This window comes from Electrophorus electricus, chromosome 13 (genome assembly GCF_041902795.1).
Source record: "Electrophorus electricus isolate QZ-2024a chromosome 13, ASM4190279v1, whole genome shotgun sequence".
NCBI classification, from domain to species: domain Eukaryota; kingdom Metazoa; phylum Chordata; class Actinopteri; order Gymnotiformes; family Gymnotidae; genus Electrophorus; species Electrophorus electricus.
Window position 1 is genome coordinate 8439461 of NC_137509.1, and position 17694 is coordinate 8457154.

General features: G+C 43.5%; 1 protein-coding gene across 2 annotated transcripts in view; it reads left to right on the forward strand.

The window, feature by feature from the left end:
• The window catches only part of si:ch73-335l21.1 (insulin receptor substrate 1-B), a 34858-nt gene that overhangs the window by 2400 nt on the left and 14764 nt on the right, over positions 1 to 17694 (forward strand). For both annotated transcript variants that reach the window (XM_027031348.3, XM_027031349.3), the window contains exon 2: positions 9826 to 13185. In XM_027031348.3, the coding sequence (XP_026887149.2) occupies positions 9826 to 13185 (3360 nt within the window). The remainder of the gene's footprint in view (positions 1 to 9825; positions 13186 to 17694) is intronic.

A 17694-nucleotide genomic window follows, 5' to 3' on the forward strand; every position in this document is an offset into this window, starting at 1 on the left:
TGTTCCCTTACTTGCATGCTTGCAAGAAGAACAAGCATTTCACTCATATGAGTGTCCAAACTCATTTATTGCAGTTGGTTTTAAAGAGCGGAAACCAGCAAGGAAAGTTTTCATTTAGCAACCAACATTTCTGAGATAAATGGAACCTTTGGTATGTACTGTAGTGTAAGGTACTGTAGCCTGCTGCACAGTACTGGTATGGATAAAAGTATTCGCACCCCTTGAACCCAAAGGAAGAACACTGAATTATGGGTAGGGGGTGAGGCAGTGCACATAGACAAATATTTTCCCATTGACTAGGTTCCTGGAGCTAAGATGCTCAGTTTCCCCTGCCTATTACTTCTACAACCACAGTTTGAGGATGGAGGCCACAGTTAGTCATTGGAGGGTTTTATATGTGGAAAAGTTTGGAAAAGAAGGGAACATTTTCAACCAGCAAGTTTAAACAATGCTGAACAATCTAGTTCAGAAACCAAGTGTTGACAGACGCACTCATGCTGATACAGACCCAGACACACATGCAATCACACACGAACACACATACACTTTCGCACGCACACACACACACACACACACGCACACACACACACGCACGCACGCACGCATTCAGCAAAGTAGGTCCTGGGAAGCTTACTTGTACAAAAAGATCTGGTGGAGGACATACAGTGCAGAGTAGATATTCCAGTGCTCTGTATTTGTTCAGCTGTGAGGAGGTACTGTGGCAGAGGAACAGCACTCCACACCACCTGACTGGTCCACAGACACAAACACACGTGCACACGCTCACACACACACACACACACACACACACACACACACACACACACACACACACACACACACACACACACACACACACAGAAAGTGGTGAGCTCTCATAGCAAGTCTTCAGGGTTTAGTCTGTTAGGGTTCTCTTTCATATATATATATATATATGAACTAAACAGAGTGGAGGACTGCAGTGAGACTGTCAGAAACTGAGGGTGAGAGATGGTATTGGCTGAATCGTGGATGTGTTTTATTTTCCTGTGTCTGTAAGTCAGGTCCAGAAAATTGACTGCAGCTAAGCGTCAGAGAACTGAGTTTGTTTACAATCACACTGCACCACTATACAGTCACTGCCTCAAGGTGTGTGTGTGTGTGTGCGCGCATGTGTGTGAAGGAGATCCCAATCAGTGGCTGTTGTTTAGAGGTTAAACTCTTCTAAGTCTTGCTTATCTCCATAATGTGATGGTAATTATTGTCCCTGTGAGTGTCTCTCTTTGCCACACACAGAGTGCTATTTAACTACTTTCTAAATATGCTGTAATAGCCTGGATCACACAAGCTTGGGCCTGTTACACGACTATTTCCTATAGTTTGACCTCAGCCAACACTGCATTACAGCAGCGTCTGAATCTTGTCCTCAGACAACTAAAACATACCCTTTCCCCTGAATGACCTTGTGTTGGCAGTTCGTCCAGTGGCTGGAATAGGCATATACTGTCTCACTACAAAGTAGGCCTGTCATTGAGTCTACCAGCACAGTATGGTTTGATATGATTGTGTTGTAACAAAGTTACACAGGATGACGATGTTAGTGTTTGTCTGTCTGTCTATTAAATCCCTTGTTGTACAGCTTATACTGAATTAGACCTGTTTCATTAACACTTGTATAGAACAAAACCACACACTCACATGCAGACACACTAAAGCTGACCTCATTCTCTCATTTCATCCCCACCAGAAATTTCTCACTTTAATTGACTGAATTACGAGTGGGACTTTTATTTTTTGACTGGCTCATAATAGCCACTGAAGAGAGTGAGTTCACTGGGTCCCTTTGATCGTAACCCGTGAGATATTTCTTGCTTGCCAGCACTGTCCAGGAAGATCGTTTTGAGGTAAAATTAAATGAATAGCTTCAGTTTTAAGGGAAGCAGCAGTCAGGCTTTCACTGAGGCACCACTGGTGTTTAGGACTCTTAGTGCGGTTCTGGGAAATGATGTCCGTGCTCACCAGACATTGGGAAGCTTCGAGACTGAACGTGTTTGGCATTGTGTGCTGTTGGAGCCGACCCAGGCCGTGCTCAGGAGAACGTGCCACTCGGGTCCTCTCACTGGCTCTCAAAATGCGCGTATTGCCAAATAGTGTACAGCCTCCAAATCATGTAGGACTGTTTACAGCACAGGATAATTGAGTCAAGCCTGTGGCCCAAAATATAGACCTAGAACATATGGAATGCCGTGCGCAACACACGGCCACACAGAGACAGGCAAATTCGTTTTCTTGTAAGTGCACTCAAAAAAAGTATAGCCCAGATTTTCAAACCAGTGGCATCTCAGCCACCTCCTTGTGAACACAGGTCTCAGAACTTCTGCTCAAGCTTTAGGATATGAGCCTGCTGTCAGACATATGCACAGAGTCTGGAAAACAGCACGTCACCTGCTATGCACCACTATTAACGGCATGGGTAGTGTGCTTTTGAGAGAGTTCCACCTTTCCTAGTGGAATCTCTCATAGTGCTACTGGGAACTATAAGGAATGAGTGGGGATTCACAGTTTAAAGATCAGCCACTGATCATACCAGGATTACTCCAAAACACACAAACACTCAAAAATGCACACAGCTTCATATGGTAGTGGCGTGACTAACAGCAATGAAAGGTTTCACCCGTTCACCTTATACATTATGCCTTACACTCCAGCCTGTATATGAAGATTCTACAAAGAGATGTTAGACAGATGACATGCTGCTTTTTAGAGTTCATATTTATTAATTAATTTATTTTTAAAAATCACAAATAATTTTGTGGGCCCCTTCCTGAAATCAGATGCAGAGATACCAGTAGGCGTTCCCAGTGGGGAAACAGAGTTGCTGTACCCAGAAGCACCACTGATCATGTGAGGTTTTTAGAGATTTTGGTTCTGATTAGGCCTACCGCTAGACCAACAGGTAGATCTGCCTCTAAAGCTGGGTGTGGTTGTGGTAGCCCTGTATAAGCAAGCCTGGGGACTTAAAAGAGTATCCTGTGTACTTTCCCTGCTAAAGTGACAGCAGAGTGCTCTGTGTGTGTGTGTGTGTGTGTGTGTGTGTGTGTGTGTGTGTGTGTGTGTGTGTGTCACAGTGAACTAGGTTTACTATGCCAGGTCTCAGTGGTAAACAGCAGATCTTCTCCCGCTCCCCCACTCAGTTACTGCTGTCATGGTTCTGAGATCAAGCTTGCTATGAACAGCAAAAAGAGGACCACAAACAGTGTCCTCAAACGACATGTGAAATGGAAAATTAAAGACAGACCTAAGTTCACGATTCTGACCAGCAAGCATCAGAGAGGGTAGGACAGTGCCAGCTTCTGTGTGTAAATGTATATACGTGTGTGTGTGTGTGTGTGTGTCTGGGTATGTGTGTATGTGTGCATCTATCTGTGTTCTCTGATAACAAAAAACACGTGTGAAAAGACGCTCATTTAGAGGTGTGTGTGTGTGTGTGTGTGTGTGTGTGTGTGTGTGTGTGCACGTGTGCATGTGTGTGTGAATGGCTCTGGTTGGGAGAAAGAGGCGGGAGTGTGAGACAGACGGGGACACTTGGCAGCTAAGTAGAGACTTTGAGATCCCAGGTTTTATTTATTCTGGATGAATCACACACTTGCTCTCTCTGTTTCTCTTTCTCTCTCATATACACACACATTCAAACACACAGACGCACACAAACATGCACAGCTGTTTTTCTTTCTTTGCCACTGACTTGTCTTTGTCCTATAAAAAAAAGCTGAAAGCACTCATAACTGGACTTTGGCCCTCACTTAGTACAGCATTTTGTCCTCATTAAGAAACAATCCCTCTCATAAACATCTCTCTCTTTTCAGTGATTAGTAAACAACTGGTCCCTGATGGATCTCATCTGTATTGATCTTGACTTCGATACAGTGCACCATTTCAATCAGATTATTAATTCAGGTTATTTGTGGTTTTATTTTAAAGTAATTTCTTTTTGTCAGTGTATTGATTTTTTTTCTTTTTTTTCCTTTTTTGTTTGTTTTGATTGCTGTTATTGTTATTGCGCCATCGTCTCTGTGCACACCAAACCGCTCTTATGTAACCGAGTCTGCACCCTGATCACCCCCTACCTCCCACTCCCCATCATCTCTGGCTCCCTGTGGTGGTGTACAATAACACACACACACACACACAGCTTAAAAACTGAAACCCAGTTGGATGACAGATATTAGGCCAAACTCTGCTTCTCAAATTGGTTCTGGATACAGCTGAGCCAAGGCTAGACCAGTGTTGTCATGCTTGTGAATCTCTCTAAGCAAGCTGGATCTGTTTGAGGCATAGGTGTCATGAATCCCCTCAAATCTGTGTGTTTGTGTGTGCGTGCATGCTATTATGAGTACAGTGTGTTTGTTTCACTGACCAAGCCAAGCTCAACTACACTGTTGTTTGTGACCTATTTTTTGATTGTGTGTACGAGTCATGTGTGTGTACAAGTACATGGATGTGAGTCTGTATACACATCTGTGCACATACAGAACACCAGGACCTCAGCATACCTAATGAGCCCCACCTTGTCGATATGTCTGCCAGCTGACATCAAATCTTGATCATCAGGTGACCAGAACAAACAGGCTCTAAAGCCCCAATACACAAAACGAAAGAAAGTGTTGTGAAAGAGAGAGATTGTGTGTGTGTGTGTGTGTGTGTGTGTAGGCGTGCATGCATGCGTGCGTGTGTTTGTGTGTGTGTGTGTGTGTGTGTATGTGTGTGCCCGCCATCAAAGCAGAGGGAGGTAGTGCAGGCAGGGCACTAATCATCACAGATTTAATGTAAGCCAGTGGCTGTGATTATTACTGCCAATGAGACACAAGAGGAAAACAAGCACAGAGTAGCCGCACAGAAATACACTAGTAAAATCCAATATGAACCAATATGAACTAGGGCTGTGTTGGCTGTGCCCTCTGTGTGTGTGTGTGTGTGGGGGGGGGGGGGTCGCCATGTTTCCATTCACATACTGAACTAAATTTAAGTAACAAATTGTTGCCAAAAAAAAAGCTAGACTGCATTTTCCTTCACCTCTGTTTGGGTGAATAATACTTACTACCATATGTTTGTAAGTACCTTCACTACAGGAAGAATGGATAGAGTGCATGAAGAAGTTGAAAGAACCAAAGGAAAAATCTGATCTCATTTCCTCTTTCTTTCAGTCCATAGGCAAAATGCATTTGCTAGTACTCCAGTACTGATAATGGCCATTCAGGGGAGGTCTCTTACATACAGCAGAGATGGCGCATGGTGGAGATTTACATTAGCACTTTAGCTATAGATTATTTTATTTTAGTAAATGAGTATTTTACCGATTACTCCGTCGATTAAGTAAACAGAAAAGGAATACATTTGCTTTATTAAAGAGCAATAGTAAATATACAAGAGAACATGTCAGTTCTCTTAAAATGAACTAATTGGTTTCTTTTTCAGAAAATAATTTTTAGTATTTAAATTGCAAACAACAATATGGGTCAAAACTAAGCCTATTTTAGTGCATTTAATTTTAATTCACACAACATTTGTGTGAAACCAGAATGTTTTTGAAAACATCTAGATTTCTCAGAACACAGAGCAGTTTATTAACCCAGTGTAGAAAAGTTGATTCCCTAAAAAGATATTTTTTTATTCATTCACTTCATTCATTCGAAATATAACTGTACGTAACGTAACTTACTCCAGTCCATTTTATTTAAATACCTAATACACAGATCCAAAAATGTCAAATTCGCCTTTACTCAAACATATCGCCTTCACTAGAACCTGCTCGACCTTTAATTCTGTGAAGATACTGAATTCTAAGAGCTTATTCGTAGCCTCTCTGTCGCTTGCTAATGATTCAAGACGATGCACAAAAAATACCTTTAAAAAAGTCACCTTTGGCTTCTTCATGTTATCCTCCCGCCTTTCTGTGTTAGAATACAATATAACCTCGCTTTAATGCTGCGGTATGCTCCCACATTTTTGTTGTTAGCGAGCCTAGTATTTAGCTACTGAATCTGTTTGAATCTGTTTTCGGTTTGCCAGATATTTTGCTAATATTTTGCGCGAGTCTATGGGGCATAGTTATTTGTATTAAACAAAACTTCGATGCAAATAATTAGCATCAATGATTTTTAGTATTCAAGTCACTCAAGTTTCAAGGAATCGTTTTTGCCCTATTTACATAGACTCTTTCCTGAACATTGTAAAATGTTAAGTGGCAATGATGTGATTGCCATTACATCACTTATTCATGACCTTGATTTCTATTACAGTTTATCACAATTTCTTCATCAACAAAATGCATTACCTCAAGGGAGCATTAAAGGGATTTTGAGAAATTTGCAAATTCTATAATTAATCTTTAATTGATGCATACATTTTTGCCTTAAAACACTTACAAATGCATATGTGTATGCATGTTTCTTTAACTAAGTTATAAGATATAAGATACTGTTTGTGTGTTTATACTAAACACATTTGATCTATACCACATTAAGGATAGTAAAAGTACTCTGTTTAATATTATGTTGCTTAGCAGACACATATATATAACACAAATATATCATTACTGATATTCAGTACTTGTCCATTTTGGTCGCAGAGCATACATATTAGTAAGCTTTGTGATGACCTCACTATGGTATATAACTGAGGACTTCATGATAACTCTTAAACACGCATATGAATCCAAAATGATTTGCTTTTTGTAGGGTTTTTTTATGGTTTGTAGGTGCATTTTTGGCCAGGCTTTTTACTTTCTTTAAAATGACCAGCGAAAACAGGTTTTCAATTTTAAGATTGGTTTAAGATGTGATTCGCGCCCCCCCCCCCCCCCCCCCCAGGTTATGATTAGCTCCAGTTGCTCCTAGGCGAAATCTGTCGTGGTGTTCTGTAAAGGAGGAACTTATGGCACGGCGTGTTCTTAGATCAAAGGCACTGGAAGAGAGCAATACCAGCATGAAGTGCTGTGTATTTATGCAAAATGGATTTGAAGTAAGCATTCATTAGGTAGAAAGAGCACATGCTGTCAAGAGGCTCTTTTAAAATACCATATAGAAACTGTCTGTGTGTGTCAGAGAGATCTGCTTTTTCAGACTTGTACTTTAACTTGCATTTGTCCATTATTTAACAAAATCCTTTTTCTCTCAGTCACTCTTTTTCTCTTTCTCTGTATCTGTTTCTGTCCGTCTGCTCACTCATCACTCAATATTGCTTCATCGTTTTCTTTCCTTCTGTCTGTCTGCAAGTTTTTAAAATCATATTTTTCTGTGTGTATGTCTAAGGACAGCTCAGCTGGAAGTGAGAGGGGTGGACTCAGACTATTAAATATGTGTGTACCTTTGTTTCATAACACATCTAATGTTGTCTACAAGCTTCAGAGTCACACAAACAACACAGACATACTTAAATGCATGCACATACACAGGCAGTGTTATGTATTATTGAACATTGGCTTTAGTGATGCTAGTGGTGTGGTAATGAAACAACTAAAACCCTACCCCTAAATTTACCACTTAGATGTAAAAACCCTTTTGCCTCTTTTCAGTTTTTGAAAAAAAAAAAAAAATTAGCACTACTTCTATAAAATATTAATGTGACCTTGCGAGGACCAGCAAATATCTTGACATATCACCCTTCTGTTGGAATCAGGTTTGGCATTTTGCGAGTGCACTAACATTGTGAAAGCTGCAATGTAGGGGTGAGTCAGAGTTGTGTGCGTGATGTCCTAGTGGTCGAGCACCGCAGTCAGCTCTCCTCTATATGGTTGCGATTGTGTCTCGTTCTCTGTTCTGTCCTACACACGTTCTGTGGCACAGAAACACAAACAATGGATTTGGGAATATTGTGTGTTTCTGAAATTTTTTTCAGACACCGAAATACGAAAATACGAAACCTTTGAACACACAGGCGTGCACACACACAAATATGCATGAACACATACATGTACACAAGATAATGTGAATTTATGCTTTTGTAGTGAGATCTGTTTCTCACTCTCTTATACACTCGAGTCTCAGTGTGAAGATAATAAAGACAAAGAAGTGAAGGAAGAACACATACACATTAACTTCCGAAAGCTCAATGGCTTTGATTATATTATGTCAACAAACAGCGCACAATAGTTTCTCACAACTCATCTCTTAAAGGCACAGATAGTTCAGCTACATTGTAGTTGCAGTTATTACACATGATGAAACAGCTCACACACAAACATGCCAGACACAAACATTCAGACATAAATGCACATTATTTATATGATTATCTAAGCTGGTGGCAGACCTTAGAAGAGCACTTATGTAATGATATGCCTCTTTATATACAGAATAACAAGACACAACTACACAAAAACTCCTGCAGTATGCAGAAAGAGCAAGAGAGAACCTTTCAGGTATTGCTGTGACTGCTTTTGGCTTATTTTGCTTTTTCCACTTATTGAACATTTTCTTTGGTGCTGGTCGTCACTTAAATACCTTTAACAGAACAAGAGACATTACTGTGTACCATTTACACAGGTGAAGGTGGCATGTAGTGCTAGAAGACTATGTACATTGGAGTGTTCTAAGTGTTATCATGAAGAAAACTGGACAGTGACTACTTAATAAATAAGCTATCAATCTTTTAGAATGAATCCAGAAGTGATAAATATGATATATACATTGAACTCATGTAGATATCCAGCTGTAGCTGAATGCACTCTGACTGTATATTATAAGAATGCGTTATTGCAGATTTTCTCTGCTTCTGTCATCACAAAAATGCCTTTTCTATACTTCTGTTTTACTGCAGAGTTCAAGTGAAATTTGCAAAGCAATTAGTTTAAACTTTTTGCTTTTTTTCCCCACAAACTTGTATATTTTTCTTGTTGCTGTTGTTCTCTGAAATGTGCTGCACAGTCTGGCTTTTCCATGCAGGTGGGATTTGAATATGGTGGGGGTGGAAGTGCAGCACTGAACTGCAACATGCGGGTGGCAGCTTTTTGGACATGGAGGTGTACCTTGTGGTGAAGTCAGTCAGTGCTTGTAGTGTGCGTGCAGAAAACAGCGAGCTCAGGAGTTTTCCTAAGAACTTGTTTATCAGTGGACCAGGCTTGCATAACTGCAAGAGCTGTATTGGTGGAGAAATGATAGCATTCTCTCCCTTCCCTCCATACTGCATCTGAGGTGAGTGGGAAGGTCATTTTGGTTTTCATAGCTTCCTGGTTTCAAACTTTCAGGTTGTTCCTGAGAGCCTCTAGTTACCGTTGCACGTGCTGACTATTGCAATGCATGTCAAGCAGCAGGTCTACTTGGATATCAGGACCAAATGTGACATATATTTGCTTTTGACTAAGAGTGTGACTCTTACCTCTGTCAAGTTAAGGGCTGCAGGTGTGTTAGCTGTGGTCTGTGTGTTTGTGTAGGCTGTGTATAAATGAGCTTTGTCCCTCTTGATGCCACTCCCTCTATTATGCATGCAGTTTTGAAAACCAGAGGAAATAAATTTGCAGTCTGGTACATGTCTGGTATTTCTGAAGCATGTCTAGTTTGTGGACAAAGTCAAAGCATTTAAAAATAATGCAAATGTGTAGTGATACCTGTGATAAATTAAATTTAATACTTGATACAAACATCATATGTAACTTGTGACAGCTGATAAAGTGTGTGTGTGTGTGTGTGTGTGTGTGTGTGTGTGTGTGTGTATATATATATATATATATATATATATATATAATATATAAATGTGTGTGTGTGTGTGTGTGTGTATCTTAGCTAACCTATATATGTCCTATGTATGTTTATCAGGTTTATCAGTAAGTTTTTTTTCTGTTGTCTTCTGCAGGTAAAGCACTATGTGATGGTAATGCTGGAGACTATGGAGTGCCCACCCCAGGACCTGCATTTAAGGAGGTCTGGCAAGTTAAGGTTTGGCCCAAAGGCCTGGGCCAGGCCAAAAATCTAGTGGGCATCTATCGCCTCTGCCTAACAGATAAGACCGTCAACTTTGTCAAGCTCAACTCAGATGCAGCAGCTGTTGTATTGCAGCTGATGAATGTGAGGCGTTGTGGCCACTCAGAGAATTTCTTCTTTGTGGAGGTGGGCAGATCGGCAGTAACGGGCCCTGGAGAGTTCTGGATGCAGGTGGAGGACTCAGTTGTGGCACAGAACATGCATGAGACGCTACTTGAAGCCATGAAGGCACTTAGTGAAGAGTTTCGCCAACGCACTAAGTCACAGTCTGCTACAGCAGGAGGAGGGGGAGGTGCTACTGCATCTAATCCAATCAGTGTTCCATCTCGCCGTCACCATCCCAACCCTCCACCCAGCCAGGTGGGGTTCATGAGACGACCACGCACAGAGCCACCAGGGAGCAATGGAGGAGGAGGTGGTAGTAGCAACAACGCATCCCCTACACCTCGGCATGGCTTTCCCAGGGCCCGTACTGCCAGTGATGGAGGAAAAGTAGAGGAGGGAGTAAGTGTGGGGTCAGGGGGCGTGGCATCCAGTTCAAGTCCCACCACAAACGGGTCCTGCTCCAGCACGCCGATCCTCAGGTCTACGTCTGTGCGTGCTGCAACTCCAGTTAAGGCTCAGCATGCTTTGACGAGGTCTGTCTCCACCCCAGCCCCCTCACCTGGCCAGAATGTGTCCTCTAGCTCAGGCCAAGGGTCTGAGTATGGCGGCATAGGTGCTGGGACAGCTGGAGCTGGTGGGGGTGGAAATGGGGGCACCTATAGTCAAATTCCTGTCTGCCAGCCCTCTGTTTCAGGTTCCCTCAGTGACTGTGGTTCCTCAGATGAATATGGCTCCAGTCCAGGAGAGCACTCACTGCTGTCTCAGGGGGGGTCTGCTGGTAGTTCAGGTGGACAATCTCTCGGTGATGAAACAGCCAATTACATCCTCATGGCCCAGAGAGGACCATCCAAATCACTGCCATCACAGAACTCTTTGCCCCAGACCAGAAGGCTGCTACGACGCTCCTCTAGCCGTGAATGTGAAGCTGAACGGAGGCTCATGAGCAAAAGAGCCTCCTTGCCACCCATGGCTCTGGAGAGGCTTGCTCCTCATCGCAGAGGAAGAGAGGCAGAGGCAGAGGAAGATGACTATGCCATCATGTCTCGAAGCACCAGCCGCGAGTCTTTCAGCTCACGTCAAGACTCAGAAACGACTCCTGCTGGAACTGGGTATCTAGATATAGCTACAGAAGCCAAAGGCGAAACAGGAAGTGGTGTGCCAGGTGGATCAACTGGTAGTGGTAATGGAGCAGTTGACAATGGGTATATGTCCATGTTGCCAGGAGTAACTGCTTCTCCGGTCTCCCTGTCTCACTCACTGTCCATGTCAGTGTCAGACTCTGACTCTAAACCAACTGATGACTACATGGCCATGACTCCCAACAACAGTATCTCTCCACCTCAACAGATCCGTTTCCCCACTGCTAGCACAGATGGCTACATGATGATGTCCCCCAACAGCAGCTGTTCTCCAGACCAGCGTGGAGTTCCAGCAGCCTGGGTTGGCAACAGCAGTGCAGACAGCAGAGCTGGCAGTGATTATATGAACATGTCACCTATCAGTGTACGCTCTGCCAACAGCACGCCACCTCCTCATGAGTCCCTCGCACCATCCAACCAACACCCTCAGCAACCTCCTCCTAAAATGGTATATTCATACTACTCTCTACCCCGCTCATATAAACACAACACTCCTACCCATTTTGAGGATGGTCCTGGGAAAGGAAAGTGCCTGGGTACTGGCAGTGGAAACAGTAATGGTCGAGGTCATGGCAACAGTAGAATCACCTCTCAGTGTCAAGAACTTAGGGTGGGACGGCATCTGTCACTTTCTTCCTCATCATACTCGTCTAGTTCCGCCAGCAGTGAGAGTTTGGGAGAGGGTGAGGAGAAGCTCACCCAGGCTACACGGGCAGTGGCAGGGGCTCGTGTGAAGGATGCTGGGGCCCTGCAGCACAGGCGGGGAGGGTCTGGGGCAGCCAAACAGGGACTGAGCCAGAGGAACCGGCCTCTCAGCCTGTTTGTGGATGTCTCAAAGGCCAATACCTTGCCCAGAGTCCGTGAAAGCCCACTCCCACCTGAGCCCAAAAGTCCAGGTGAGTATGTCAGTATTGAGTTCAAGAGTGAGAAAAGCATCAAAGGGGGAGCCAATGGAATGAAAGGACTTAAGCAAGGTGGCTCTGTACCTCCAAGCTCTCTTCGCCCTTTACCCAGACCATCATCTTGTGTTGCTGGGTTCTTACCACTTTCTTGCAGCCCCTCTACCACTATCGCTCCACCTTCTGCTTCAGAGTATGTCAACATGGAGCTGGGAGCCTCTCCATCCCCTTCATCTTCAGCCTTGTCTCTCACGCCACTTGGTTTCCCTTCTTTCCCTACTCCCCCAACTCCACCTGTGACAACGCCCAAAACTTGGGGTGAGATGAGATCAACCCCTCAGAACGAGGAAGAACCTGAAGCAGAAATGGGGCATAGTGGGCATGTGTCAGTCTCTCAGTCGGGGGACTCTCCTGTAGAGTGTGCAGACTACACCGAAATGGCCTTCGGTCTGAGTTCCAGCACCACTACCAGCTCCACCTCACCTAAAGCCACCTTGACTGACAGACCTGAAGCCATAAGTCCCACCCTGGGCCTTAATTTAGATTTTCCACCATCCAAAGGCCTCAACCCGGATCATGGGGCAAAGGTCATCCGGGCAGACCCTCAAGGGCGCCGCCGTCACTGCTCAGAAACGTTTCTGCCTCCTTCCTCATGCCCTGTGAGCTCCTCTACCTCCATGTCCATGTTTAGTGAGCACACCCAAGTCATGGCACGCCGACTTGGGTTAGATGGCATGCTGTGGGGTAGCAGCACCACCCTTGACACCTCATCTCAGTACGCCTCCAGCTCTGGGCTAATTAGTCTACCTGCAACCCAGGCTTCATCTGTGGAGCAAGGGCTCAACTACATAGACTTAGACTTGGCAAACAAGGAGAGCCCACACCCCTCCATAGATGTGCAGACTGCTACCCAAACACCCGCAACGCGACACCTCTCGTCCGTTTTTGGTACTGGAGCTGCCGGAGGTGTTGGAGGAACAGTAGGTCCTAACAGCAGTGCTTCAAACCTCAACACCTATGCTAGCATTGACTTCTACAAGTCAGAGGAGCTGCGTTCACATCAAGGCAGCAGTAGCAAAGATGGTACAGGTAAGGGCCGCTCTAACTTCATTAAAAAAGTGGTATTCTCAGTTCACAGTTCAAGTCCTGTGAAATACATTGGGTTTTGCTCAAATGGCAGTGCCATTGTGCCTCTGAACTTTTAACATGAGCCTGATCAAGAAGTGATTAACAAAAATAGGATAAAGCTTCACGGGATCATGTAGTTCTTTTCAGGCACACAGTTCTTTGTTCAACTCCATTTCAATCCCTTTGCAGCCTGCCTTTTGTTTTTCAGCAGCTAATAACAGCGTGTGGTAAAAGACTGAAAACGATCTATTGCCTAATGATACTATATGAGGCTATGCTGCTCTCTTGTACTCATTTTATTCATGGCCACCTGGCGCCGCAGGGTACAGATGTCACCTGTCTACTCAGCTTTGCCTTGCCAACAGAAGCGATTAGACAGCCATGGCAAGTCCTCTATGTCTTACGGTCGTTGATTCTCCCCACTGTTTTGCCTTGTGCGGGTCCCACAAATTCAGTTTTGGTGTTTGAGAGCTGCGAAATGTTTATTTGAGTCACAACAAAGGATGGCCTTCAGAAGAGTTACTCAAGCAGTTAAAGGTTTTTAATTTTTTTTAGTTTCTCATATGAAAATTAACATCAGGGCTCAAGTTAGGGAACCCAGATTATCTTAAAAAGGCAGCTTCTGCCCTGAGTGCAAGGAGAGCAGTCATGCTGCCTCTTTTCTCAGCAGTAAGCAAGTGTGTGAGCTTTTCACATTAAGTCGATAGCGTGGCTGTGGCGTTGGGAGGGAATGTAGCGCACTGGCTGTGAATGTTGAAAGGGGGCCAACTCAGCGTTGGGCCAATGCAGGCACAACCTCCAGCTCCCTTTTCTGCACGTAATAAATGATCCTTTTGTTCAAGGCTCCTCTCCCTGACTTGCCATAGTGTATGTATGTTTGTGTGTGTGTGTGTGTGTGTGTGTGTGTGTGTGTGTGTTTGTGTGTGTGTGTGCGCCTGTGCACACATTTCAGCTCCAGCCGGCCTGAACTCGGTGCTCCTGCACTCTTTTTCTATCTCCCGTTTTCACAAAACGTCTCCCTGCATACGAACGCAGTGGGAGAGTATGGGTAAAAATAGATTTTTGGGCTAGAATGAAAAGTTGGAAGTGTTCCCTCCTCTATTCGAGGGAGGATGAAAGAGACAGTGAGAGGTAGCGATACAGAGAGTGAGGCAGAGATACAGGGAGGGTGAGTAAGAAAGAGATAGCGTATGAGAGCTAGAGTAGGATCGAGAGAGATAGACAGGGTGAGAGACAGGCAGATGGTAGAGGCAAGAGAGAGTTTGGGCCAGATTGGTATGTCGCATTTGGCAGTATTTGAGGAAATGGTCTGAGCTGTGTATATATATTTATTTTCCCGGCACTGGGGATGGAGCGATTATCAGGGCAATTGTGGGGATTTTCCCAGCCAGTGACACCAGATAGGGTCTCTGTGGCGACATCTGAAATGAGAGAGGGGGAGAGAGAGAGAGGTGGAGGGAGAGATGGAGAGAAGAGGGGACATAGAAAGAAAAAGAGAAATGGGAAGGAGGAATAAAGAATATGACGTGAGAGTGAGAGCAGTAGAGAGGGAGCAGGAAAGGGAGGGAGTGATCTAGAGAGGCATGCCAGTGGAGTAACTATGTCTGGGCTTAGGAGGTTGATGTGTGTAGGTGTTTGCTTTCTTACACTCTTGATGTGTCAGTGTGTGGTTGTGTAATACAACTGTTACCAGTGTGGTCTCTATGCTTCTCTTAATTCTCGCTCTTAATCTCGGTGTCATTCTGGCTTGTCGCTCACTCTGTCCCTCTGTCAATCTGATTCTTAACTTCTTCTGTAAGTCAAACCATGTTGTAGTAGTAACAGTGCAAATGCAACTTGTGTAATTTTCTTTAGCAGCTCGTCTGTTTGCAACTGCCAGTCCACAGCAGTCAATCCTGCAGGCATTGGACATAGTTGTATATCTGTGTTGGATACCTCATTATTTCAGTGTAATTTTTGGATGTTGTGACACTCATACTCTACACTGCGAAGGAATTTAGGAGGCGTTCTGAATGAGTTTGGCTGGAACATATGGCCCTTTCAGCACAATTCCTTTACAGTGCATTGAGAATAATTATTTACACTATAACTGACAAATATGAAAATGTAAGCTTCTGAAAAGTATTTTATTGCATTTATAAAGTGCAAGTAACACATATTGTCTGCTAAAATAACATCTGGTAAAATGGTACCTTCACATTTCCCTAGGATATTCTAGAAAGCATCTCTCGTGCACTTCTTCCAAATCTACGCATGAGTACACACACATGCACACACAGAGTTCGAGACTGTAAAGCTCTGGCTGGTCTCCACCCTCCAGCAACAGTGCCACGTGTGTCTTTTCAGTGTGCCCAGAGCCGTCGTGGTTAGATGCAGGCATAGCTACTGGCACCAAGGGGGGGTGAATGCCTCCACAGAGAGAGCGAGACACACAGACAGATGTGTTGCAGACAGAGCATTGCAGGCTGCTGCCAGCACAAACCAGCACATGGGAGGCAAGGTGAAGGCTATGCCATATTTGGGCTTTTGCATTTGCACACACACACACACACACACACACACACACACACACACACACACACACACACACACACACATATATGCGTGCACACACACACACACACACACACACATGCACGCGCACACACACACAGGCTCATATTATCTTACAGTCAGAATATGTCCCGAACCACCTGAAGCACTTGAGTTTTTCAAGTGGAATGTTCTTGAGTAGCCAAGTCAGCCACTGGACCTGAACATTACCAGGAACATTACCATGTCTGGGGTTTTCAATGGCTAGGTCAGCTAGTTCAAGCAGCATCGATTTAATGTCCTCAAAGTTAACCTGTCACACTTTATCTTGATAATTTCAAGGTGCTAGAGTACAGATAGATGCGTGTTAAATGAAAATCATGTCTTGTTAACCATGATTAGTCTGTCTGGTTACTTATGGAATGTGCTGCAAATGGGCATTAATGTGTGGACATGCATACTCAGATGCCCACTGCTAGTGTGTCTCACTGGTGGTCCTGCTCCACGGTGGGTTATAATGGCTCTGTCTCGCTTTCTCTTTGACTTTTTCTCCAGTGGACCACCATTTAGATTTTCTTCTTTGCAAGAAACACACACATAGCAGGCAAACACTCAGTTACTCTGAGAATCTGACACACTTTATTATTCACTTCATAGTTTATACAGTCTGAGGTTTAATCATTCTCCCTTGACAATGAACATCACAGTGGTGAGGCGCTCTAGGTGACCTGTGAGTTACAAAATTTCTACTAGAAACAGTATAGCTGATTGATCGCACTACCTGAACTGTATGTGATCTTAAACATATGTGCTGGTGGTATTGAGAAATGAATTAGCATTTTTCTGTGAAAATGTTTAAATATGACATATGTCTAGTATGGCTTAGAATCCTAGGTGCTAATAATCAAGAGACCTTGATTTCATTTTAAGAATAACCTAAAAAATCAGTTAAAATTCTCAACTTAGTAAATAGGATGTGCTTCTTATAAAGGAGCCACTAAATTGCACAAAGCCACTTTAATGGAATAATCATCATAGTTATAATAATGTAACATTACTGTTGACTGCTTATTTAGTGTAAGGTTTATGTTTAGGACACTTCCTTTCTTATAAGTATCCTAAACATACTCTTAATAATCTGTTTACCATACCACATATAAACTGTTTCACTGGATTAAGTACTTTTGTGATTAAACCCTTAGTGAGTCATTTTCCCAGTCCTGAAGGACCCAAATCTAATGGCCACAAAGCAAAAATAAGATGGTCTTCAAGAGAAGAGAGGAACAGGGGCACAGGAGGGATGAAAGAGAGAGGAGAAGGGGATTAAATTAGGCTATTTAATATGTGTTCCTGAGACAAACTAATGTATGCATAGTCCAGCGTCTTGTGGTCTAGTGGGAGAGAAGGTTTGGGTCATTTGGTGCACCACCCTGTCTGCTGGGACATTGGGTTCACTTACCCTGTTACAAATCCAACATCAGTTAGTGTGTTTAATGTTAATGACAGTTATGTGTAGATGTAGATAGAATCTGATTTAGCACAGGAAAAAAACAAACAAACAAAAAAACCAAGCAAAACACCTTCAGCCTTTCTGAAAGCAAAAGCTTGATGTGGGAAGCGGGGGAATGTGATTTCAGAAGTTAGCAACAAAAAAGATGGAAAGAAAAGGAAGCTTACAATGATGCTATACTTCATACAGTGTCTCCTGATAAGGTATTAGCTATTTGTGTTCTAAAGGAACAAGTACTATGGAGAAAACACTTGCATTAGAGATGTAAGGCAGATTTGTGTGTTTAAGTATAATACACTTTTTCAGACAATACGCAGTGCTCCTTTAAAAATGAAGGTTAAAAGCGGGTTAAAATTTGGTGCCGTTGAATGTCCTTGAAGCACAATATGTAGATGTAGGACAAGACATGTAGATGGAGATGAGACAGA